General features: G+C 44.9%; 1 protein-coding gene across 3 annotated transcripts in view; it reads left to right on the top strand.

Annotated features, from left to right (window-relative positions):
- Nucleotides 1–365: 365 nt before the first annotated feature.
- The window catches only part of ZMAT4 (zinc finger matrin-type 4), a 370,893-nt gene continuing 344,697 nt past the window's right edge, over nucleotides 366–26,561 (top strand). The window contains exon 1 of one of the 3 annotated variants that reach the window (XM_072129271.1): nucleotides 366–728. In XM_072129271.1, the coding sequence (XP_071985372.1) occupies nucleotides 444–728 (285 nt within the window). In that variant the 5' untranslated portion in view covers nucleotides 366–443. The remainder of the gene's footprint in view (nucleotides 729–26,561) is intronic. The other 2 variants (XM_072129269.1, XM_072129270.1) reach the window with 2 other exon arrangements.

The following is a 26,561-nucleotide window of genomic DNA, read 5'->3' as shown; positions in this document are numbered from 1 at the left end:
TCTATCTCATCTCTATCTATCCCTCAATCCATCTCGTATCTATCTATCTATTTATCTCATACATTTATGCTGTATCTAGTTGGATCACAGATCTATAGTTTGCAGAATCACTGCAGGTAAAGCCTATGGAACAGTTCAATGACACGTTCAGCTCTGCTACATCCGTCATGAAGCTACTTATTTTCTGCATTGTTACATTGTGTATCCATTGTCTATACTGTAGGAATGTATATAACCCTAAAGCTATAAATGACCCCCATTATGTAGCACCCCACCTATAGCCTGCTCTGTATATATGTTTAGTCGTTCTCTCTATAGCTACTCTATGACAGGAGGCTCACACATCCAATAACCCTAAATCTGCAGAGTGTTTGCAGCCTGCAGCTTCCGGATGCTTCTTATTTGCTGTGTGAAGCAGTCGCATCTGAGAGCTGAACAAGTGGATGAGGACTTGCACTGAGCTGCTGGAGGGATTGCAGCCCCCAATAGGGACACAGGGAGGAAGAGGAAGGAGGCAGCGAGGAGCTGTGTGCCTATGTGTGTGTGTGTACAGCAGCCTGAGCCAGTCCAAGACCCACAGCGCTCAGGCATCACCCGCCTCATCCCTGGGAATCAATCACATCAGCCCTGCAGAGAGGGATAGAGTATCAGAGGCTTGGATGTATTCAGCCTGTGCTGGAGACCAGGACAGGACCTTCACTGGAGTGCCAGGGACACCGGCAGCAGAGGTAAGTTTCCATGCAGCTCCTTTGTTTGGGATATGTCACTATCACATGGTTGCAGGGATGCTAGCTCCTAGCATTGGACTATGTACAGGATTTACCCACTAACAAGTCTCCTTGCCTAATGCAGTGGTTCATCGGTGGCATGTGCCTAGCTTGGCCATACGTTGCACGCAGCCTTGCCTGGCATCATGCACGCTATTGTAATAGTGACAAAATAGTGAGAAAGCCAAATCTGTGCTCTCCTAGAAATGACCCTGGCTGCACATCGGCCAACTAAGAATAAATCTGGGCACTTCACGTGGCACACAGACAGAGGGCTTCCCCCGGCTCCTAGGTGCTTACTAGAAGGCAGTCAGTGCCGCTTATCCAGGGCTGAATGGATAATGGGGACCCCAGATGGGACAAGGGACGTTCAGCATTGTTAGTGCTGGACAGCTCCTGGAAGGGATCCTACGCCTTGTGCCATGTATTCATCATTGTGCCTTGTGCCAAGCGCTGGCCCCAGCTCCACAACTTTTTCCCTTCAATTAGCCCATTGATGATAGAAGCGCTGACATGTTTACCGGGAAACAGGTGTTTATTTATTCTGGAAAGGGGTGGAAATCCATAGCGTTTAGGTCTTGTATGTAGGTCGCTGGCGTCTGTCAGGGGAAAGTTTACATAGCTGATGTGGCAGAACTCTGGGGAGTATTTTGTATCTGCCAAGCGATGTCAAGTCAGTGCCAAGGCTGGGATTGTTGGGCTGTACCTGACCCTATTGTATGTGTGTGTATGAGTATACTGGAGGCCGGGTGGGGGTCATTCTTCCAATAATGTATACATTCCCTTTACATTAGGGAGAGCGTCCCTCCTCTCCAGCTGTATAATAGCTGCTGTGCTTTCCTAGAAACACTCCTAATCAGTGGGTGTGCGGCTGGTGAGTAGTAGCGGGGGCTGGGGCTGTGGCAGTCTTGTTGACATGTCCATGAAATGTCACGTGCTAGATGAATTCCTGTTCACAGATCACTGGGGACCATCCGATATACCAGCGTTAGCCCTGCTCCCATTATATAGGGACACATACAGCACATACACAGTATACTTTATTGCATGCTAGGGCCAGATTATAGATTTGGAGCTTCAATACTAATATTGAGTTGGAGATAAATGTTGGAGAGCTTATCCAGACCATACAAATATGTCAATGTCACTACAACAGGATCCTAAAGTAAATGTCCACTTGTTAATACAGGTTTAGATTAGGTGAAGATTTTGGTGAGTGCCGATCTACTTTTTACCCATTGTATTACGATGTTAATACAGGTTTATTTTGCTACTCTAAAATGTATCTTTAAGGCAAATAAACCTATAAATTCCCCAATGTATAGAAATCAGGTTAAATCCTTAGGTTCTGGTTGTCTATTGTCATCACCGGGGTAGCTTCAGATCTTAGGGAATACTGTTTATACATTGAACTCTATGATTATATTGTATGCAGTAAAATCTTAAGCTCCCCCTAGTGGTGACTGCAGTTATTATTATGGAGATTTTCAACTTTTGGATATTGATCACCTATTCATAGAATCGGTCCTTTAATTAACCATTCAAACACAGCTGATTCATTGAAGGCAGGGTCAGAAGGGAGGAGCAGGACTCTAGGTTCTGGGAACACAATGAAAATCAGTCCTGCTCCTCCCTTCTGGCCCCGCACCATGTGTTACTCTATGAATTGGCTTTGACTATAGTGGTCCTGTTCCTGTTATATCAGGGGGTCTGACACTGGGGATCCCTGTTAATTATCTAGTTGCAGACACCCTCTGACTAGTGGCCAAACACTGTTATTGGGGCTCAGCTACTATTTACATCAATCAGGCTGATTTTAACTTTTTCATTGCAAAATATTTCAAGTGCAAAAGAAATTGTAAGAATGTCCCTTTTTAATGTCCGTGGAGTTAGACGTTATCGGGTATTTTGTATTCCATCTGTAATAAAGGCTCATAAACGAGCCCCTAAATGTAGAGGTATATGTGTGCCACATTCCCAGATGGTTTAAAGTTTGTGACCCCATCAAACCCTGCGGCTTACTCTACCTTATAGAGGATTGAATATTTGATGTGTATCAGTGGAAAACACTAACTAATGAATTTTACCCATAAACTCAGATATTGTTCATATACACGATATGGCTCATCTTGTCTTATGTTTCATTAGTGACTTCACGTTACACTGATTACTAATTTAACCCTATGGATGCTTCCTAAGAATCTCGACCTATTGGTACAGCATGGAATATTATGTAGAATTTATAAAGTATCAGCTACTGTACCCAGAATTAGAGAAGTGTCCAGTTTGTTTCTGTGATTTGTACTTATTGGTGTAATACAGATTATATTGTGTTTGCCGGATTAGAGATATTTCTTTGTTGGCTACTTTGTATCTGATGGTTCTTATAATGGGTTGATGATTCGGTATATTGAGTTCTGCGTCCTGGGCTGGACACATCATCTGCAAAGCTTTGGTATTGGAATAAAAGAAAAACTTCAGTAAATCAGCAGTGACAGGATAATCTTTCTTCTATTCTATCAGACTGCACTAATTTAAACCATTTACATGTTGAATTAAGGAATTTCCTTTTTATATCTTCTCGAGTTGTAGTTTTGCATCAACTAAAGAGACGTTGGTTCAATACGATTTCTTTCACTATTCTGCTTGTTACATTGATCACCATGGCGATATTATTCTTATTCTAGACTGTGATTGTAACAATGATTCACATTGTATTGCTTTGGATATAAGTATGTACGTACGTTCCCATGTTCTCCAAATTCTGGTCTATAGGGGGCAGTGTTTTATACTAGTTGGTACTGTCAGACTCCAAATGTTCTTGGCAATAGCAAAAATTAACTCTTGAAAAAAGATGATGGTTTCTTTGAAGCAACTCAAATATTCTCTCATTACTTGTGATTACTCTTTCCTTGCTCATCTTTGGTGCACATATTCAGTAGGGGGCGACAATGAGTTCAGCCCAAAGCTTCTCTCAAGGTAAACAAGATGTACAATCTGAGCTGCATCCTTGGATGTAGGGTATGAGGTAATACTGTGATACTCTGGTAATACTATAAGGACATTTAACAATATAGAATAAAAGAAAGTTTTAATCTAGATTGGGGAGGCTACTGGCTTTTTGGTGGCTTTCTGCCAGTCTTTTAGTCCGGTCTTTTGCTGAGGTCGGCGGTCCTTTAGTGAGGTCTTCTGCTGAGGCAGTTGGTCATCTGCTGAGGTCGGCGGTCTTCTACTGAGGCTGCCGGTCTTCTAGTAGGTCTTCTGCTTAGGGCAACAGTCCTTTAGTGAGGTCTTCTTCTGAGGGAGCCGGTCATCTGCTGAGGGAGCTGGTCATCTGCTGAGGCTGCAGGTCTTCTAGTGAGGTCTTCTACTGAGGTTGATGGTCCTTTAGTGAGGTCTTCTGCTGAGGCAGTCGGTCTTCTGCTGAGGGAGCCGGTCATCTGCTGAGGCTGCAGGTCTTCTAGTGAGGTCTTCTACTGAGGTTGATGGTCCTTTAGTGAGGTCTTCTGCTGAGGCAGTTGGTCATCTGCTGAGGTCGGCGGTCTTCTACTAAGGCTGCCTGTCTTCTTGTAGATCTTCTGCTTAGGGCAACAGTCCTTTAGTGAGGTCTTCTGCTGAGGGAGCCGGTCGTCTGCTGAGGCTGCAGGTCTTCTAGTGAGGTCTTCTGCTGAGGTTGACGGTGCTTTAGTAAGGACTTCTGCGAAGGCAGTCGGTCATCTGCTGTGGCTGCCTGTCTTCTAGTGAGGTCTTCTGCTCAGATGAATTGTCATCTAGTGAGATCTCCTGTTGAGGCCATCGGTCTTCTAGTGAGGTCTTCTGCTCAGGTCAATTGTCGTCTAATGAGGTCTTCTAGTGGGGTCTTCTGCTGAGGCCACCGGTCTTCTAATTAGGCAGCCCGTTGTCCGCTGAGGCCTCTGTCTTCTAGTGAGGTTTTTTGCTGAGGCCACCTGTTTTCTAGTGGGGTCTTCTGCTGAGGTCAATGGGTGCATAGTGAGGTCTTCTGCTGAGGTTGACAGCCTTTTACTGAGGTCGCCAGTCCTACATAAAAGTCATGATTAGGTGACACCCATGAATGTGAATGTAGCATATATGTAAAATGTATTTGTGTGCTAAGGGGTGGGGGGCAGACGAGATATTTTACTGCTTGATCCAGGAGCAGGATGGACTAGAAGTGCCCCATGGTTGGTAATGTCATTGAATTTCAGGTTGTATAGATGTGCAATTGAAGGTAGAATAAGGACATTATAGGGATATAAAACTGAGTATACATGATCAAACACAGCGGAACCCCCCAGGATAGACAGGCTAAATATATGTGTGTACATGATAGTCCGGTATCTGTCTACATATCTTATATCTATACTATATTATATCTATATCATAGATCTCTCCACTGATCTATCTGTCTTTATCTCTTCTATCAAGCTTATTCTTTTGATGGAGGAGATGACATTAAGGTTTTTCCTCCCTCGACTCCTCGTACACTCACACTCTAATTGTTCAATTAGCATACAGCATTCCCAGAACAATTAATCTATAACCAGTTTTTGAAAAGGTCAAAAACGTGACACCTCGAGAAGGAATAAAAAGGAAATTGCTTAATTCAACATGCGATTTGTTTAAATTAGTTCAGTCTGATAGAAGAAAGATTATCCTGTCACTGCTTATTTACCGAAGCTTTTCTATCATTCTAATGTCTCTATCTGTAATTATCTGTAATACTAAATGTGAATTCATTCATTAATTAATTTCTATCTATCTTATAACTATTTATCCATCCATCCATCCATTCTCATATCCATCTAATGTATTTGTCATTTATCTCATATCCATCTGTCTATCTATCTATCTATCTCCTATCTATCTCCTATCTATCTATCCCCTATCTATCTATCTATCTATCTCCTATCTATCTATCTATCTCCTATCTATCTCCTATCTATCTATCCCCTATCTATCTATCTATCTATCTATCTATCTATCTATCTCCTATCTATCTATCTCCTATCTATCTATCTATCTATCTCCTATCTATCTATCTATCTATCTATCTATCTATCTCCTATCTATCTCCTATCTATCTTCTATCTATCTATCTCCTATCTATCTATCTATCTCCTATCTATCTCCTATCTATCTTCTATCTATCTATCTATCTCCTATCTATCTATCTATCTCCTATCTATCTCCTATCTATCTATCTATCTATCTATCTATCTATCTATCTATCTCCTATCTATCTATCTATCTATCTATCTATCTTTCTATCTATCATCTATCTCTCATATCTATCTATCTATCTCCTATCTATCTCCTATCTATCTATCTATCTATCTATCTATCTATCTATCTATCTATCTCCTATCTATCTATCTTTCTATCTATCATCTATCTCTCATATCTACCTTTCTGTAAAGCATAAATACTATACATATGAGATAATTAGAAGAAGTATGAGTTCTTATTCTTGTGCTGAGTGTGACCTGTGTATAAGACCAGCACAATATATTCCCTGAACACGGGGTCATGACATACACATTACACACAGCATTACTGTACCAAATGGAGCATGTCCAGCGCACAATGTGAGAATCGTGGCTTGGGGGATGGGATTGTTGATTATCTGTTGTTGGCTGCATATTCTATGACCTGCTAATACATTGAGATCATGTGTAGATGTATAGATGTGCATCAAACACGATTGGTCGGCACCTCCTGAAAAAGTGAAATCTGGGGCAGGAGCGCGTGTGATTCCAGTGCAGAAGCAACAAGGACAAAAGCATCTTACAGGTGCTGAGATACCGTATACACATACATCCAATATATATCCATGTGAGTGTGTATATGTATGAGTGTGTTACATTGTCTGCTGCACGGCCACCAGTGTCCTGCTTCCCCCTTCTTCTTCTGGAACTTTCCAATCCCTGGTTATATATTATAGTTTTCCCAATGACAGAGGTGTTTTGGTTTCTAGTAATGACTCTCAGCCATTTTTACCACCTGTGCCTAGGACTTTCCCTTGCTGTTGCCAGCATTGACCTTGGACTCTACCTGACCACTGCCTGCCTTAACCCAGGCCTGTCTCTGGCTATTCTCTCTTTTAACTGTGTCTCTTCACATCCATTTTCGCTCACCAGTCCTGGGCCACCTACTGCTAGTAATGGGAGGACTTCAAGAACTAGAAGCCTTGTTTCTTTAGACTGAACATCTCCAACCTGTCCTTGAACTCTAATGCACCCATTCCCCATAATTATGATGATCACTTCTCCAGTGCATCTATGTCCATCATATGTATTTCTTCCCAATTTGTACACAATATTCCACGTGTGGTCTGAATGTGTGATTTGATCATGAGCATCTATGCCCCTTATGATCACTCTGGTTGCTGAAGCTAAGTTTACTGCCCACCAATACCAAGTCTGCCTGTGCTGCAGTGCATTATCTTACATTTATCTACATTAAAACTCAGAATTTTTATACCCAGGACTCGTATTCTACAAATCCCTTTGTTATATTAATGTGCTTGGCCACTTTTCAATAAATCTCTTCCATTAGACACGTCTCAGCATGTACATGTACCTGTGTATTTTGATAGATTCAGCTTTTCTCTGTTCTCACCAGGGTGCCTGCAGCATAAATACACAGCTCTCTCCTCACTGCCCCTCTGTAAGGCGTCTATCACTGTGTTTCTCTTCTCACAGTCCATCCTCACTGACAAAGACAGGGAGATGAGGCAGGAAATCTCCTGCTGCAGCTCCTCCAATTCATCAGTGCTCAGACATGTAAACAAAGAATCATAGAGAATAAGTATCAAGAATGCTGAATCACTTGATGAATATTCAGTAGGTAATTATGAATGCAGTAAGGGCACTGTATGGGCAATACATGTAAAAGAGTATCCTATTTATAAATAGATATATACCCAAAAAATGCCAAAATCTTAACGAAGCTTATTCTGAAACAGCCAGTACTGGATTGCTGGTGCTGGTGGTTTAGTGTCTTTAGTCCCTAATGAAAAAGCAAGTGTTTTTCGACAACTTAATACATAAACATAACATAAATCCTCTTGGATACAATGGTTAGCAATGAATGTGGCATGGAAGCAGTTGCTGCAGCAGCATAGTAGGTTTTGTCAGAGGTATATTAGGTATAATGGGCTGGCAGGTAGGTATAACCCACTGTACTATATACAGACGGTCCCCTACTTAAGGACACCCGACTTACAGACAACCCATAGTTACAGACAGACCCCTCTGACCTCTGGGTGAAGTACATTACTATAGTCCCAGGCTGCACTGATCAGCTGTAAGGTGTCTGTAATGAAGATTTATTCATAATCCTTGGTCCCATTACAGCAAAAAAATGTTCAAACTCCAATTGTCACTGGGGCCAAAAAATTTTTTTGTCTGGATCTACAATTATAAAATATACAGTTTCGACTTACATACAAATTCAACTTAAGAACAAACCTCCGGACCCCATCTTGTACATAACCCGGGGACTGCCTGTAGTAAGAAAAATAATTATAAAAGTGGGAAAAAAGTTACAAGTATTCCACAATGACAATAATCGAAACTCCAGCGTGCCGTCACCACTAGGGGGAGCCCACAACATACATTTATACAATGTAGACAGAGAGGGTTGTTTTTCCAGTAGGCAACAATTTAAATATAATATTTAACTCAATGGCTTCTCTTGGATGACCCTGGATGACCTTGGATGACCCTGGATGACCCTGGATGAAGGGTGTCGGCACCAGAAAACCTCCCCTGGGAAATTGCGGGAAATGTTTACACTGAATCTATAAGTTTTCATCTATTGTCGTCCTATAAATCCTCACTTATTCTTCTTGTGATGTGAATATATTTCCTACTTGTTGTTCTTGCATCCTTGAAGTTGATCTGTTCCGCTGTAGACTGACGTGGATCTCCGTGCGGGTCTAGCAGACTTTTATTGTGCGGCTTGGCGTTGAAATGACAATAATTGCTTTCAATGGTGGCAGCGTGCCGTCACTCCCCGGTGCGAGCACATCGCCACCAGAGCCGCTGGAGATCAATGCGATGCTGCAAAAAATACACTGTTATTAAAACATGGCGTGTTGCTAAGTGACAGTGTCTAGGCAGAGAGTTTAAAGAGGGACCTCACCCACCCTGAATGTTTCCCTTTATACACATTATACTGTAAGTGCCCCCATGGCAATATCACACTGATTGCAGTTGGGAAATATTAAGCGTTTCTACTGTGCTTTCCATAGGGAGTTTGTTGAGTTTGCAGTTGTCCTTAAAGGGGATATGTTCCCCCTGAATGTCTTGTGCAGCATCAGGCAAAATTTCATTTCCATTCTGGGTCCAGAATCTGTATTGAAATTTATGGTAGAAGCGATCAGACCCCCTAGGGTTAAAGAGCCTAAATATAGTTTTAAAAATAAAAACCTCAACCCCTTTCCCAATATCACAAGCATGTCAGGTATAGCCGTGTCTCAAAATGTCCCGTTAATGGAATATATGAATATGAAGTGCAAGTAGTTATGTAGAAAACAAGCCCTCACACAGCTCTTTACATGGAAAAATAAGTTACAGATTTTTGAAGGTCGGGAGTAAAAAAAATGGAAACGCAAAAAACAAAAAAGGGCCTGATCGTTAAGGGGTTAACGGTTGCCCACTCTGTGTTAGCAGAAAAATTCATACTTCCCATTCCCAGAAAATGAGCTTTGTAAGCCTACCTCGCACCCTGCAAGGAGTGAGTCACAAGGGACGTGTGTTATTCACACAGTGTGACGCAACCTGTGTCTCCAGCATTTCCCTCATTCCCCCTCCTTTCTGCTGACCGCATCATCTGCTCTGCTAAAAGCAGGGGTAATGAGGAAAGAGGGAGACGCCAATGATAAACGCACAGTGACTCAGTGACCTATGCCCTGAATAATATGACCTAGTGACGCCCCTGCCCAGTAGTATTAAATTAAGAAATGTATCTGCTAGATGTGCCTTTCATATGGCTGAAGGGGGAAGGGGGGTTTGGCGTATGACACTATTAGTAATATCTGGGCCATATATAGCCTGTACATTCCTGAAAAACGCAAATGGGCCTGAGTTTCTGAGCATGTGCGACCACCAATACTGGCCACATTAGGTGGACGTGGTGAGAAGATATTCACTGACCAGCAGGGGGCACAATTACAAGTATGTAATGCACATTTTTTTGCATATTATTCTTATAATTGACATAATCCGGGCTGGAAATTAATATTCACTCATGGAACAACCCTTTATGACGATACAGGGATAAAGTGCTGATGGAGGCTTCAGTCTCTTAAATAACTGCATGGGCGGGGGTCACCAGAGTCAGGTTAGATGCTGATGACCTTCTCTGAGGATAGATAATCAATATAACAATCTAGACAATGGAAAAATGAAGAAATGTGCTGTTTTCCTGTGAAGCCTTTGTGTTCCTGGGATTCTCTGCAGCCACTTCTCGTCTCTTTCTGTCCGCCTCTCCATGGGCAGATGGAGCTGGATTCAGGGGTTTCTCTCATTCCTCTCTCTGACAGTATCCGGAATAGGAGAATTGTAGCACCTGCCTCTCTGACAGCTCCAGATGTTACCCTCCATCTCGCTGCAGATATTGCTGATGTGTAATCGCATCCCTCCAGCTAGTTTGTCATCGAGACGATTCCGAATATAGAATAGAATTATTATTATTCCCTCCTTGGGTACAATATTACAGCTGTATTACTATTAAAGGAAATGGCATCACATAAATCATCACATATGATACAATGTATCAGGCTCCATAGCTTTGTATTCATATACAGCCAGGAGTCTGTGGGCGTGGTCTAACAAGGGGCGTGCCTAGCGGAAATAGGGGTGTGTGCCATAGATTTCCAAATCCGCCCAAATTGTGGTGCATTTTTCATAGACAGACACTGTGATGGATCTGGAGCAGACTGTCCGTCTAATTGTGGAATGGACAATTTCAATAAATCTATGCATTACACCCAAAATGTAGTAATTTGTAGAAATTGTATAACCTTATTCAATGTATTTATTGTTGCAGCAACTCCGAGTCTTGTGATCTTCACATGCCAGATAGCCCAAGCATCTTTAGATCCTGTGACGGGGGCTGGATTCAGGCTGCTGTACTAAAGTCAAAGTGCTTTGTGATATGGTGCATAACTATCTCTACTCTCATGTTTCGGCATATGACAGAAGTCCAGCTCCTTTGTGGAGCCAGTTACATCAGAAGGCACTGGACTTCTGATGTATCCGACGACCAGCTGCACCCTTCAGCAATTCTAATGCACCATTACCTGCACCATTACCTGCGACTGTTCTGGCCTGAATGGTCGCAGGCTATAGCTATCTATTGATGCAGGGTAGGAGCGCTTCGTGCCTGCCCAATCTGCTGCTGGTTGTGCCCACTTCATGCTCATTTGGCGTGGAGGTGGAATAAAGGGGGAATTAATCGCAATTCCCAGTGTTTAACTAGAAATTGTGATTATTTCTGCGCTTTTATGCCAAAAAAACTGGTGTATGAGAACCTGAAAAATCTCCCCCTATATGTTCTCTCTGCCTACAGCTACATGCAGGAGGAGGACAACTTCTACACCCTCTCAACCGTGGCATCTAGAAACACAGAATCTCCCCTTTTAAAGGAAACCTACCACTGCTCACATGATGAAATCATATAAGCACACCACCTTGTAGGCTATTTAATACTGATGCCGGCAGATACTTTGGTTAGGCACAGCGATTTTTAGTTCAGCTAAAAAAACGATTAACTCACATATGTAAATTAGCCCTCAGGTGCTACCCCCTATGTCATCAGCCCTCCGTCCATGCCTTCCTATTGTTATTTATTCATGCCTCCGTCTTTCACGGCTCTCGGCACCTGAAGGAGGGCAGGTAGAAAGACGGAGGCATGAATAATTAACAATTGGAAGGCATAGACAGACGGCTGAAGACATAGGGGTCGCACCTGAGGGCTAATTTACATATGTGAGTTAATCTTTTTTTTAGCTAAACTAAAGATGGCTGTGCCTAACTAAAGTATGTGCCGGCATCAGTATTAAATAGCCTACAGGGTGGTGTGCTTGTATGATTTCATCATGTGAGCAGTGGTAGGTTTCCTTTAATAAGTGTATTGTGTTTCTAGGTTTTTCCAGAATTAGAGAGATCCACAAAGAGAGCTGTAAATAAAAATAGCATTTTTTACTGCAACTTTAACGAAGGATATTGTGTCTATGACACCATCTACTCTAATATGACACCAGAACTGTGTTTCTAGATTCCGAAGGTATAGAAGTTTGAAGCGGGCCACTGTCATAATGTCTATACCTTGATTGAACCATAATGTCTGTACATGTGGTATCTACGTGCAGCTAGGACTTATGTAGCTGCATGGCGGTCGTGGGGTTAAGCATCTTCTGTGTCATTCATACCCCCCAATTAGTAAGGTGGTCATTATCCCTCAAACCCCTTTAAATGTGGCCATGTAAACAAGGGTTAATCTCACAATGCAGATACTGGAGCAAGTAACTTCCCGAGGCCTCACCGCGCCTGCAGATCCGCTAAATGTCAATCTAGATTTGTACAGGAATGGCCTCTTGGAAAACCAGACTGAGCACTGGAGCAAAATGAGCAGGACAGATGGAAGCGAAGGTTATAAAATCCTCACGTCTCCCCGTCTGTTTTATTTCTCAATCCCATCTCCTCTTGCAGTCCTCGCCGCCTCATCTTACTCATATTTGCTCCCCGGGAAAATCCTGTAGAAAGATCTGCGCAGCGTTTCTCTCCGAGAGCTTAATTTGAAATATGATTTGGACAAGTAGTAAATAAAGGCGCGCGGCGGGATTATATAAAAGGGATTGTCATGTCCTGGACGTTGCACGCTCCCCGCCTGTAGTCGCTCAGTCTTAATGTTCCAGAATTTCACTGGCAGAGGTGGGGGGAGGGGGGGGGCAGCAAAGTTAATTTGCAAACCATTCATGGTTGCAAAATGTCATTTTATATTCATAGTCGCGGCGGTTTGTGCTGGCGTTATCTATATGCAATGCAAATGAGCTGCGGCCCATCCTCAATCCAGGTTTCCATTCAGGAGGTCAGGCGGATGGAGGAAAATATTTAGTGTTGGATAAAAGGAGCGGAGAATCGTAGAGAATTGGCGTCCTTGACTCTCCTCTCCCGTTGTGTGCTGGATACAGTCTCGGAGCTTGGCTAGAACGCGATGGTAGAGAAGGTTCTGTTTCATTATCGTCCTCCACAATCTGTTCTATGTGTCTGTGCTAGAGGGAACCCTCATGACAAGGACATATGCAGTCAAATTGTTAAAGGGAACCTGTCAGGTGGATTTGGCACACTAAACCATCCTTATTGCCCTATATAAGCTTTCTGTAACCACAAAAAACGGTTTATTCGCACCTTGGTCCGAAACTCTCTGCATAGTACACCAGGCAAGTGATGTAGATACATAAGAATCAGGGAATGTTTTAGTGTTACAAATCCACCTGACAGGTTCCCTTTAAATTAATAGTAGCACCTTACAGGTATCTGCCATGATACACACTGCAGCCAGTGTTATGTATTGTCTCTGGAGAGATGTCTAATCAGACCTTTGTGTATGTTGTTAGTAGCAGCGGGACTGTGAAATATGGATATATATTCTAGGTTTGTAGCACTGGGGGCGTGTCCTCTCACTGTTGTGCTCTGTGCTCTCTGCAGCCAAGTATTGGTCCCGCGGTGCTGTGTGATCAGACCTTTATGTCTGTTCTGAGTAGCAGCAGGACATTTAACAATAGATTTATATTCCATGTAAGATTGTAGCTTCTCCAAGTGCTCTGGTGGAGTGTCCGCAGAACGTTGTGCTTTTGGCTTGGCGAATTTAATTCATCCACAGTCTCTCCACTCTGATATTTTTAAAAGTCGTTGCAGACTTCTGGTTGAGTACTAAAGAGAAGAGGGAAGAAGCTGTGGAGCACTTCAATGCAGAGAGATAAGAACACAGCAGTGTGAGGACATTCCCCCAGGGCATGTGGAGAAGCCACAATTGAACATTCCCCACTGGGGCCTGACCTAAGGGCTTGGGGGTTGCTGGATTCCCCTGGCACTGGTGTGGCTGGCTTTAGCGTGGCCTAGTGCTGACTTGGTCATGGTCACTTGGTCTAGGTGGCACAGGACTTGTCCACACCGGGCAGGTCCAGCAGGAAGATTGCAAGAAGAGGGAGAAGCCACATTAAGGTGGAAGTAGTTCTCCTTGGGGCACTCCTGGTGTATGTTTGTTATGATTCCCCGGGTAGAGTTGAGGCCGTGATGTTATACGGCAGCCAGGGATCACACGTGGACAAGATGATGAACATCAACTCACAGTTCTTTTATTCCAGAACTCAAACACAGTAATGGCAACAGGCCCAGGTAGAGGTCCAACACGGGCACCAGAAAATTCAATATTGTGGTGCAGCAAACTAGACCAACTAATATGCGGTGCAAAGTTGGACTCACCAGTCTTATACTACACCAGATTATTCATCCAGCATCAGACACAGGGATTCATTTGGCACAGCAGAGAACTGTCTAGTTCTACTCACCACTGGTCTAAAGACCCGCATATAAATACATCTCTCCCAATCTATGCACACTAGAGCCTCTGCTGGGGTCCTAACCAGTTAAGTGGCACCAAAGTGGACTGTAGCCATCATCCCATTCCCTGGGTCAATGAAGGGCCTGCACCACCCACGGATACTGAAGCGCTCGGCATGACTGCTGGGTTCATCATATATTGCACCATGGCACTGCACGCTTCTGTTTTCATACACTTTACATAAGATACACATTTTACATACTCTCATTTTGGATCTCCAGCAATGAGCTGGAGAAGGAATATTCTCTCTGTGGAGGACCCCGATGTTCATCCATTACATGGCCAAACTTTCAATATGCAAAGTGTAGTGCATTGTTTCTCCTACAGGGGTGATGGAGAGATATTGACCCCTTACTACAAGGTTCCCCTCAAGATGGTTGGTGGGGGGCTCTCCACATATATACTCTGCTTATTTTGCAGAGTCTCTTATATCCAAAACAAAATTTACCATGATTCACCAGGGACATTACTCATAGATCCAGGCACTGTGACTGTGGTATCTTCTTATATGTGTTATCCATGGCCTCCCTCCTATTAAATATATACAGCTCCCCCCAGTAATGAATATGCATTATTCCCCATTACGGCTTGACATGACTACCGGATTGTCTGGCAATGTGGCCTTGTGGGCACCGATGATCACAGAGCTTGATATCAGGAGCCTGGCAGGTCTCCATCAGGTGGTGTGTGCACGAAAAGGGAGGGAGAGGCTGACAGAGGAGGTTTATCCCTGGGGCAACCCCAATTTGTAGATACGGTCCCCTGGAGGATGGGGAGCCCGTGATGGTGAACAGCCTAATCCAGGGATCACTCGTAGGCACGTTGGTGCAAATTATCTTACAGTTCTTAATTGGAACAGCAAACAGCAGGCAACGGCCTTAAACATCAGCAGACTTCAGGTGGTTAGAGGTAGCTGGATGGAGCAGGGCCGCAGGAAGGTGGTTGCTCACAGCCTGGTAAAGTATCTTCAAGCTGGGCTGAGTCCTGATGTGGACCTCACACTCTGCTTCTTCCTAGGCTGCAGCACTGACTGAGCTGCACACTAGACTAGACTCTGGAATACTCTGCTCCCACCCACAAGGGGTTTTATCAACCCCCCCCCCCCCGCCCACAGTCACCCATAAACCTAAAATATCAGAGATGTATAATGCATCACTAACCTATAGCGTTGTGCCCTGTAGCGGGCTCTCTATCATGTTAATACCACTGAATGCTGGCGGTCACGATCATTGAGCACAAAGTTGGTTGGAGACTTGATAAATACAAACAAGAGAAAATATGATGATGGATTACGGACTCTGTAAAAGCCTCATTGCCTCATTTGTCTTCCATTCCATCCTGTTTTATGTGTTTCAACTCTTTGCTTAAATTGTGTTTGTGCTTTATTCACTTTATAGTTAAAGGGTTGGCCACCGATCCAGACACCGTGACTGTCTTATATTTCTTATATCCATGACCTCCTTTAAAATTATGCTAGGGGCTTCCCTAGCCCTTCAGTGATCTGGCTTCACGGACCGTTACTTTGTCACCATTTCCCCTGCTCCCTCAGCAGTGACATTACAACAGCAGCAAGTGCTCACTTTACTAGCACATGACCTTGGGCTCATTAGCATAATTTTAAAAGTTGATTTTTAGAAAGGAAGCCATGGTCACGATACCTGGATCTATGAGTAAGTGAAGTGTCAGCGGAGGATAGAATTGAGAAGGAGCTGCAGGGAGTCGGAGCTGACAGGTAGCAGATGTACATGCACCCTCTGCATCTGTAGCTGAATCAAAGTAAAAATGTATATATGTAAAACTGCTTTAACGATTTCATCATTTAAATAAAAGCAAAATGTGACCTGGGCATTTATGACCCTCGATCATGAAAGGATTCATATCAATATCCGCAGAGCGTTATGGGATTATCAGCTATTTATATGACATAATGGTAATGTTAGAGGAGTTAGATATTATGTATCATACTGTAAAAGCCATAAAGGATTTCTCCACAGCCATTGATTCTCTTTATACTAGATCTTTATCTATGAACTTCTTCTATATCTTATGCAGTCATGGATGGTCGTTTGGCAGACAACAGTGGATCTAGTGTCGGACTGCGGTTCCTTAGGTCAACAAGAGACGGTAATCTGTGGGTCTACCCGTCATCCTCCCCCAGGGAATAGACTCTAGCAACCTCCAAATTGGGTTGTTTTCTGCGGGACCTCTGGGGTTCAGTACTGTGTTGAACCAGGGCCCACCGGGGGATCCTCTGATGCTCTGGTGGCCCAGTCCGACACAGAGTGTAACCCAATAGACTCCTGTTTGTTATTAGACTAATAGATATTAAACGCCTGGTTGATGCATATCGCTAAAGTACTTTTATGAGCTTTGAAAATAAAAAAACCTTGAGGTCTTTCCTGGGACCTCCGGCACAGTCCATCTCATTGGAAAACCGGTGATGTACATTGAGGCAGTCACCATCACCTGGATCAGATTTATATAGATCCCATCCACTAGGCTGATAAATTACCATATATACTCGAGTATAAGCCTAGTTTTTCTGCACAAAATTTGTGCTCAAAAACCCTACCTCTGCTTATACTCGAGTCAACTAAAAGAATAAAGTCAAAACTCATCTTTCTGACGTCACCCGTAGGTCCTCTTCTGTCTCCGATGCTCCGGTGCTGCCTACAGGGGCTGGGCAGGCTGTATACTACAGGGGCTGGGGAGGCTGTATACTACAGGAGCTGGGCAGGCTGTATACTACAGGGGCTGGGCAGGCTGTCTACTACAGGGGCTGGGCAGGCTGTATACCACAGGGGCTGGGCAGGCTGTATACTACAGGGGCTGGGCAGGCTGTATACTACAGGGGCTGGGCAGGCTGTATACTACAGGGGCTGGGCAGGCTGTATACTACAGGGGCTGGGCAGGCTGTATACCACAGGGGCTGGGCAGGCTGTATACTACAGGGGCTGGGCAGGCTGTATACTACAGGGGCTGGGCAGGCTGTATACTACAGGGGGCTGGGCAGGCTGTATGCTACAGGGGCTGGGCAGGCTGTATACCACAGGGGCTGGGCAGGCTATTTACTACAGGGGGCTGGGCAGGCTGTATACTACAGGGGCTGGGCAGGCTGTATGCTACAGGGGCTGGGCAGGCTGTATACTACAGGGGCTGGGCAGGCTGTATACCACAGGGGCTGGGCAGGCTGTATACTACAGGGGCTGGGCAGGCTGTATACTACAGGGGCTGGGCAGGCTGTATACTACAGGGGCTGGGCAGGCTGTATACTACAGGGGCCGGGCAGGCTGTATACTACAGGGCCTGGGCAGGCTGTATACTACAGAGGCTGGGCAGGCTGTATGCTACAGGGGCTGGGCAGGCTGTATACTACAGGGGCTAGCGGGCTGTATGCTACAGGGGGTTGGGCAGGCTGTATGCTACAGGGGCTGGCAGGCTGTATACTACAGGGGCTGGGCAGGCTGTATACTACAGCGGCTGGGCAGGCTATATACTACAGGGGCTAGCGGGCTGTATGCTACAGGGGGTTGGGCAGGCTGTATACTACAGGGGCTGGGCAGGCTATATACTACAGGGGCTGGGCAGGCTGTATACTACAGGGGCTGGCAGGCTGTATACTACAGGGGGCTGGGCAGGCTGTATACTACAGGGGCTGGGCAGGCTGTATACTACAGGGGCTGGGCAGGCTATATACTACAGGGGCTGGGCAGGCTGTATACTACAGGGGCTGGCAGGCTGTATACTACAGGGGGCTGGGCAGGCTGTATACTACAGGGGCTGGGCAGGCTGTATACTACAGGGGCTGGGCAGGCTGTATACTACAGGGGGCTGGGCAGGCTGTATGCTACAGGAGCTGGCCAGGCTGTATACTACAGGGGCTGGGCAGGCTGTATACTACAGGGGGCTGGGCAGGCTGTATACTACAGGGGCTGGGAAGGCTGTATACTACAGGGGCTGGGCAGGCTGTATACTACAGGGCCTGGGCAGGCTGTATACTACAGGGGCTGGGCAGGCTGTATACTACAGGGGCTGGGCAGGCTGTATACTACAGGGGCTGGCAGACTGTATACTACAGGGGCTGGGCAGGCTGTATACTACAGGGGCTGGGCAGGCTGTATACTACAGGGGCTGGCAGACTGTATACTACAGGGGGCTGGGCAGGCTGTATACTACAGGGGGCTGGGCAGGCTGTATACTACAGGGGCTGGGCAGGCTGTATGCTACAGGGGCTGAGCAGGCTGTATACTACAGGGGGCTGGCAGACTGTACGCTACAGGGGGCTGGGCAGGCTGTATACTACAGGGGCTGAGCAGGCTTTATACTACAGGGGCTGAGCAGGCTGTATACTACAGGGGCTGGGCAGGCTGTATGCTACAGGGGCTGGGCAGGCTGTATACTACAGGGGCTGGGCAGGCTGTATACTACAGGGGCTGGGCAGGCTGTATACTACAGGGGCTGGGCAGGCTGTATACTACAGGGGCTGGGCAGGCTGCATGCTACAGGGGCTGGGCAGGCTGTATACTACAGGGGCTGGGCAGGCTGTATGCTACAGGGGCTGGGCAGCCTGTATACTACAGGGGGCTGGGCAGGTTGTATACTACAGGGGCTGGGCAGGCTGTATACTACAGGGGCTGGGCAGGCTATATACTACAGGGGCTGGGCAAGCTGTATGCTACAGGAGCTGGGCAGGCTGTATACTACAGGGGCTGGGCAGGCTGTCTACTACAGGGGCTGGGCAGGCTGTATACTACAGGGGCTGGGCAGGGAGTATCATACAGGGGCTGGCAGGCTGTATACTACAGGGGCTGGGCAGCCTGTATACTACAGGAGCTGGGCAGGTTGTATACTACAGGAGCTGGGCAGGCTGTATACTACAGGGGCTGGGCAGGCTGTCTACTACAGGGGCTGGGCAGGCTGTATACTACAGGGGCTGGGCAGGGAGTATCATACAGGGGCTGGCAGGCTGTATACTACAGGGGCTGGGCAGCCTTTATACTACAGGGGCTGGGCAGGTTGTATACTACAGGAGCTGGGCAGGCTGTATACTACAGGGGCTGGGCAGGCTGTATACTACAGGGGCTGGGCAGGCTGTATACTACAGGGGCTGGGCAGGCTGTATGCTACAGGGGCTGGGCAGGTTGTATACTACAGGGGCTGGGCAGGCTGTATACTACAGGAGCTGGGCAGGCTGTATAGTACAGGGTCTGGGCAGGCTGTATACTACAGGGGCTGGGCAGGCTGTATACTACAGGGGCTGGGCAGGCTGTCTACTACAGGGGCTGGGCAGGATGTATAGTACAGGGGCTGGGCAGGCTGTATACTACAGGGGCTGGGCAGGCTGTATACTACAGGGGCTGGGCAGGATGTATAGTACAGGGGCTGGGCAGGCTGTATACTACAGGGGCTGGGCAGGCTGTATACTACAGGGGCTGTAGGGAAGCTGTGACCGATGCATTTCCCACCCTCGGCTTATACTCGAGTCAATATGTTTTCCCAGTTTTTTGTGTTGAAATTGTCTCGGCTTATACTCGGGTCGGCTTATACTCAAATATATACGGCAAATCCCTAACCCGGAGTGTTTATGACCTGTGCGACCCCGGCCATAGTGTATTGAACACACTGGTCTCCAAAATCTTCACTCACATCCTTAGGGGGGTCCCCACAATCTGATCACTAGTGGTCAGACATTTATTAGCCTCATTATTCATTTTGTTTTGGGAAAACCCTTTAAATTCGGTGTCTTCCAAGATTTGTATTTTCCTTGTGCTGTATTGTGCGCCGCATAATGTGCAGATTCTTATTCACATGCCCAATGCTACGCTAATCAGCAGAGCATCTCCCAGCATGCACAGCGTGATGTATCCATTCTCCTGCATCCGTATGTTCTATCACAATGCTGCATTGTATCTCATTGTATTGTATCTAATTCAAATTTCAAGGATAAAAGACATTTCTATTGAAGTCACACGGAGGGAATCCTGCAGGGTCCTGCGCACAGTCTCGGCCTCTCCAAATATATTTGGCTCTGCCGTTAAATCTCATTTCCTTCACAGCCGCTGCCATTTGACATCTTCATCTGTTGCACAGGAGAATAATTCTTCATTTTTATACGAATAGACATTGCAAAAAGTGTCTGAGATTTTAGCTTCCGTTGGCCCTGAATAGAATAGAGGGGTTTCAGGGATTTATATTGTCTATTTCAGCCATGGATTATCCAAAAATTGAGGGCTCATATTTGCCCTTCAGCACACCCATGTTGATTTTTTACTTTTTTTTAAATAAATCTGGGCTTCATCCGCTAACATAGAGAAACAGAACCGCTCTCCCACCAACTTTGCAAAAGGTTTAAAATTGCTAATTATTGCAAAACTTTTGCCAAGAAAGCCTAAAAAAGTTTGAAATTCTGATACCCGGATTGTGGAATGCAGTGATCAGTAAATTCTCCAAAAAACTTTTGGATCAATTCCTGATCAATACAGTACCTTTTGTATCCTAATGTATTTCATTGTTATACAGAAGGGGCAATCTATGAAACCATGTTGCAGTCACTATGTAAGGACTGGATCTCCAGTGGCTAGATGTCACGGACCGAGCACAGTGAAGAAGGCGGACACCAAGCATCATTGTGATGTATTGTCACAGTTCAGCGTTCTGTTGATCAGGGACTCCTTGCATCACATGCTCTTAATTCCGTCCTCAGCACTTTGGTTGGTGCCTGAAAGGGGACACTGTACGGACTGACCACAATCGTCTGACACACAGCCCTATGAAGGGTTGGATTTATCTCGGAGACTGCATGTGGTCTTAAAGGACATCTACCATCAGGATTGTAAACCAAGCACACTGACATACAGGCGTATGCCCCCTCTGGCAGGATCTGCTCTAAATGTAACTTGTTATGCCCTGGTTTTTACAAAAAAGGGCTTCTTAAAATCATGCAAATGTGATCCATAGGTGTCAATGGTGACTGGAGCCCCTCAGGCTAATTTACATAATATTTAAAGCCTTTTTTCTTACAAACAAGGGCATAAGAAGCTTAAAGAAGAGTGTATCCTGCTAGAGGGGGCACACATCAGTATGTCAGTGTGCTTGGTTTACAATCCTTCATCCTGGTGGCGGATGTACTTTTGCGGATGAAAATATGAATGATGAACTTGGCCCTACTGCTATTCTGTTATAAATGGATATGATGGGGCACATTTACTAAGGGTCCACGGACCGCATTTTTGTCGGGTTTCCCGACTATTTCTGAATTTTGCTGCATTTAACTGGGTTTTTTGGCGCAAGCGATCGGATTTTGTCGCAATCGCTCCAACTTTCATGCGACACAAATTGGGGGACGTGGGCGTCGGACGATCCAACTGATTCGGACTGAGCGCGTGATTTAAAATTTAAATTGTGTCGCAAGACAATGCACTTACATGCACTGGGAAGAACATGGTGAACTCCGGGAACCTGAGCGGGGAAGCAACACATACAGGATATCGGGGGCACGATCTTGGTGAATCGCACCGGACTTCATCCTCGTCGGACAGTCCGGATCAGGGATCGCGACATCACCAGGTAAGTGAATGTGCCACGATGAGTTCTGCCTCTGTTTATACAACGTCAGGTTCTCTAATGGTTAATATAATCCATTGAGTGAGCTCAAAGAAAAAATCCCACCAAGACACAAGTATGGAATAAGATCCGTGGGGGTGTTCTACCTTCCAGAGTTCGCCAAATCTGATTTATTCAAGGAAGTACACAAATTCATATAGAAACAAGAGTAGGTGTTGCCAGCTTTGGTCTTGATAGGAAGATCCGAGATGACCAAGACCTGGGTGGTCACATTCCAGTCTTATCTCAGATACCGACGCCATCTTTGGGTGCAGTCTCAGACACAGACACATTAGTTGTAGACAATTATGTGATTACACGAGGAACGGTTAATAAATGTACTTTGTGCACACAAGCGCCTACTAAGCATAATCTTGAGATTTCTCCCTTCACAGATAGATGAACGGATATACTGATGCATGCATAGATGGATGAAGGAAGTGACAACGGATACATGCACAGAAGGATGGAAGAAAGAACAGTTGCATTGTTTAATGGATGTATGCATAGATAGATCAACAGACATATCTATTGATGAACAGATGCATAGATGGATGAATGGACACACAGAAGAATGCATGGATAGATGGATGGATGCATAGATGATGGATGAGTGGATTCATGCTTAGGTGTAGGATGGATGAAAAGATATATGCATGCAAAGATGGATGAATGAATGGTTGGATAGATAAAAAGATGCATGCATAGATGGATGACTGAACAGATGCATATGTAGTGGCCCGTTAAATGTGGTCATTACTAAATATTGTGCTCCTATTAGATTGTCCATAGTGCATCGTGCATAGTCCATAGTGTGTTTCACCATTGTCAATCCTGTTCAGCCCCGAGGTTCCTAATTGGTGGATGCCTGGAAACTCGACCCTGAGTGGAATTAACATATAGGGGGTCATTTACTAAGGGCACGAATCACAATTTTTCATGAGGTTTCCCGAAAATTACCGGTTTGTGCCAAATTGCCCCAGGTTTTTGGCGCACGCGATCAGATTGTGTCACATCGGCGCCGACATGCATGCGACGGAAATTGGGGGGGGGGTGGTGGCCATCGTCGGAAAGCCCGACGGATTTGGAAAACTCTGATGGACTTCAGTGCAGCAGCGACACCTGGTGGACATCGGGCGCACGACCTTAGTGAATCGCTGGAAGACCCGAATCCTCGACAGAGAACGCGCCGCTGGATCGCGACAGGACCGGGTAAGTAAATCTGCCCCATTCTCTCTCTGGGAGTTCCACCTAGGAGGACACAAGGCCTGCTGCTGCTGTCTTCTTCGTGAGGATATTCTTCCTTCATCAGGCCTGCAGGACTCTACTTTACAGAGCCTGACCTAACCTTACTGCCCAAGCAGCCAGTTCTATCTTCTCTAGCCCCAAATTCCTGAAACTGGACTTGTGAGCTTACTATACCAGACTGCATCCAACCAGCTACATTTTGGCAGATAGGACCTTTAGCTCAGCCTGTTGAGTTGTCTGCGCTGAAGTCTTGATATACTTCATCTTATCTCCACGTGTAATCCCTGGCTGCTGCTAACATCACAGGCTTCCGCTATACCATCTACTCCCTACATCACACATCATATCACAGTCTCCCCTCTTCTTGCATCCCCTTGCTGGACCTGCCTGGCATTGATGAGGCCTGTTACAACTGGACCAGGTGACCGCGTCCAGTCCAGCGCTAAGAGATGCGAAAGCCAGCCACTCAGGTACCAAGGGATTACAACTTCCCCCAGGCCATTAGGTCAGGCCCCGGTGGGAGGACATTGCACATGCATAGAAGGATGGACGTATGTATGCATGGATTGATGGATGAACGGATGCATGTACTGATGGATGGATGGATGGATGTACTGATGGATGGATGGATGGATGGATGGATCCATGCTTAGTTGAGAGGGTGGATGGGTAGGTAGATGAAAAGAAGAATTAAGAAATAAATAGATGATTTGCTGCATAGATTACAGAACACAGGTGTGTTGTAATCTATGCTATACATGAGACTACTGACTATCCCCAGAGCAGAGCTTTATTATTAGCTTCCAGATGATGCATTAAGTCACATTTTCTCTTTTCTTTTTCCACTTGAAGTCGTTTTTTGAAGTTAAAGTAGACAACAATCCAGTATAAAGAAGCTTCATCTAATACAGAGAGAGAAGAAAGACTCCAATACATTGGAAATGCATGAAATGATCAAATAGAAGGTTGTCTCATGTCTCGCTTGTTGCCTTGAGAGGAATATATAAAAGTCTTAGTGATCTTGAGAACCGCATTATTTTGTATTAAAGAAATGCAATTGAAGGAATGTAGATCATTTCCTCCATGTAAGTTCCACCTGGAGGAAATTGCAGTTGAAGTCAATATTCGTGGTATCAATAATTGAGCAGTTTTTGGCGGTGTACAGTAACTCTCCCATCACCGGATATTTATGGATTGGAATGGGGCTGTTTGATTTACATTCAAGGTTTTATGATAAATGAGCTCAGGGCGGCCATTGAAGCCGTATTATTGTTCTGCCGGTTTCTTAATGGGGACCTGTATTGAGTATCGTGGCTTTAACCCCTTAACAACCTTGCCTGTTTTGGCCATAAGGATCCTGTACTGTGTTGCCTTTTCCATTCTCAGCAACCGAGAAATGTAACTTTTTTTTATTTCTCTGTCAATCAAGGTCTATGGGGGCTTGTTTTTGAATGGGTTACATTTTTCAGTGGCACAATATATAGGGTAAATACAACATAAATGAGTAACTTTTTACTACTATTACACTGGTAGTCCACAAGCAGATAACTTTTTTTGATTTTTAATAATTTATTAATACAGCTGCTATCCTGAAATTTTTATTAGATTGACATTTACAAATTCTGTAGAGGTTTCCTTTACTGCAGTCACTGATTTTACATCACTTACATCAGAAGAGACTTCCATGTTACATCACTACCAACAATAGATGATGTCACAGCTTATCTCCTCCCCCTCCCTGTACAATGACCTCTATATAGATAACACTGACCCATCATTACATCACTACTGACAATAGATGATGTCACAGCTTATCCCCTCCCCCTCCCTGTACAATGTCCTCTATATAGATAACACTGACCCATCATTACATCACTACTGACAATAGATGATGTCACAGCTTATCCCCTCCTCCTCCCTGTACAATGACCTCTATATAGATAACACTGACCCATCATTACATCACTACTGACAATAGATGATGTCACAGCTTATCCCCTCCCCCTCCCTGTACAATGTCCTCTATATAGATAACACTGACCCATCATTACATCACTACTGACAATAGATGATGTCACAGCTTATCTCCTCCCCCTCCCTGTACAATGACCTCTATATAGATAATACTGACCCATCATTACATCACAACTGACAATAGATGATGTCACAGCTTATCTCCTCCCCTCCCTGTACAATGACCTCTATATAGATAACACTGACCCATCATTACATCACTACTGACAATAGATGATGTCACAGCTTATCCCCTCCCCCTCCCTGTACAATGACCTCTATATAGATAACACTGACCCATCATTACATCACTACTGACAATAGATGATGTCACAGCTTATCCCCTCCCCCTCCTGTACAATGATCTCTATATAGATAACACTGACCCATCATTACATCACTACTGACAATAGATGATGTCACAGCTTATCCCCTCCCCCTCCCTGTACAATGACCTCTATATAGATAACACTGACCCATCATTACATCACTAGTGACAATAGATGATGTCACAGCTTATCCCCTCCCCCTCCCTGTACAATGTCCTCTATATAGATAACACTGACCCATCATTACATCACTACTGACAATAGATGATGTCACAGCTTATCTCCTCCCCCTCCCTGTACAATGACCTCTATATAGATAACACTGACCCATCATTACATCACTACTGACAATAGATGATGTCACAGCTTATCTCCTCCCATCCCTGTACAATGACCTCTATATAGATAACACTGACCCATCATTACATCACTACTGACAATAGATGATGTCACAGCTTATCTCCTCCCCCTCCCTGTACAATGACCTCTATATAGATAACACTGACCCATCATTACATCACTACTGACAATAGATGATGTCACAGCTTATCTCCTCCTCCCTGTACAATGACCTCTATATAGATAACACTGACCTATAATTACATCACTACTGGCAATAGATGATGTCACATCTTATCTCCTCCCCCCTCCCTGTACAATGACCTCTATATAGATAACACTGACCCATCATTACATCACTACTGACAATAGATGATGTCACAGCTTATCTCCTCCCCCTCCCTGTACAATGACCTCTATATAGATAACACTGACCCATCATTACATCACTACTGACAATAGATGATGTCACAGCTTATCCCCTCCCCCTCCCTGTACAATGTCCTCTATATAGATAACACTGACCCATCATTACATCACTACTGACAATAGATGATGTCACAGCTTATCTCCTCCCCCTCCCTGTACAATGACCTCTATATAGATAATACTGACCCATCATTACATCACA

This window comes from Engystomops pustulosus, chromosome 11 (assembly GCF_040894005.1).
Source record: "Engystomops pustulosus chromosome 11, aEngPut4.maternal, whole genome shotgun sequence".
Lineage (NCBI taxonomy): Eukaryota > Metazoa > Chordata > Amphibia > Anura > Leptodactylidae > Engystomops > Engystomops pustulosus.
Note: the sequence above shows the minus strand (reverse complement) of the source record. Positions and strands in the feature narration are given on the sequence as shown.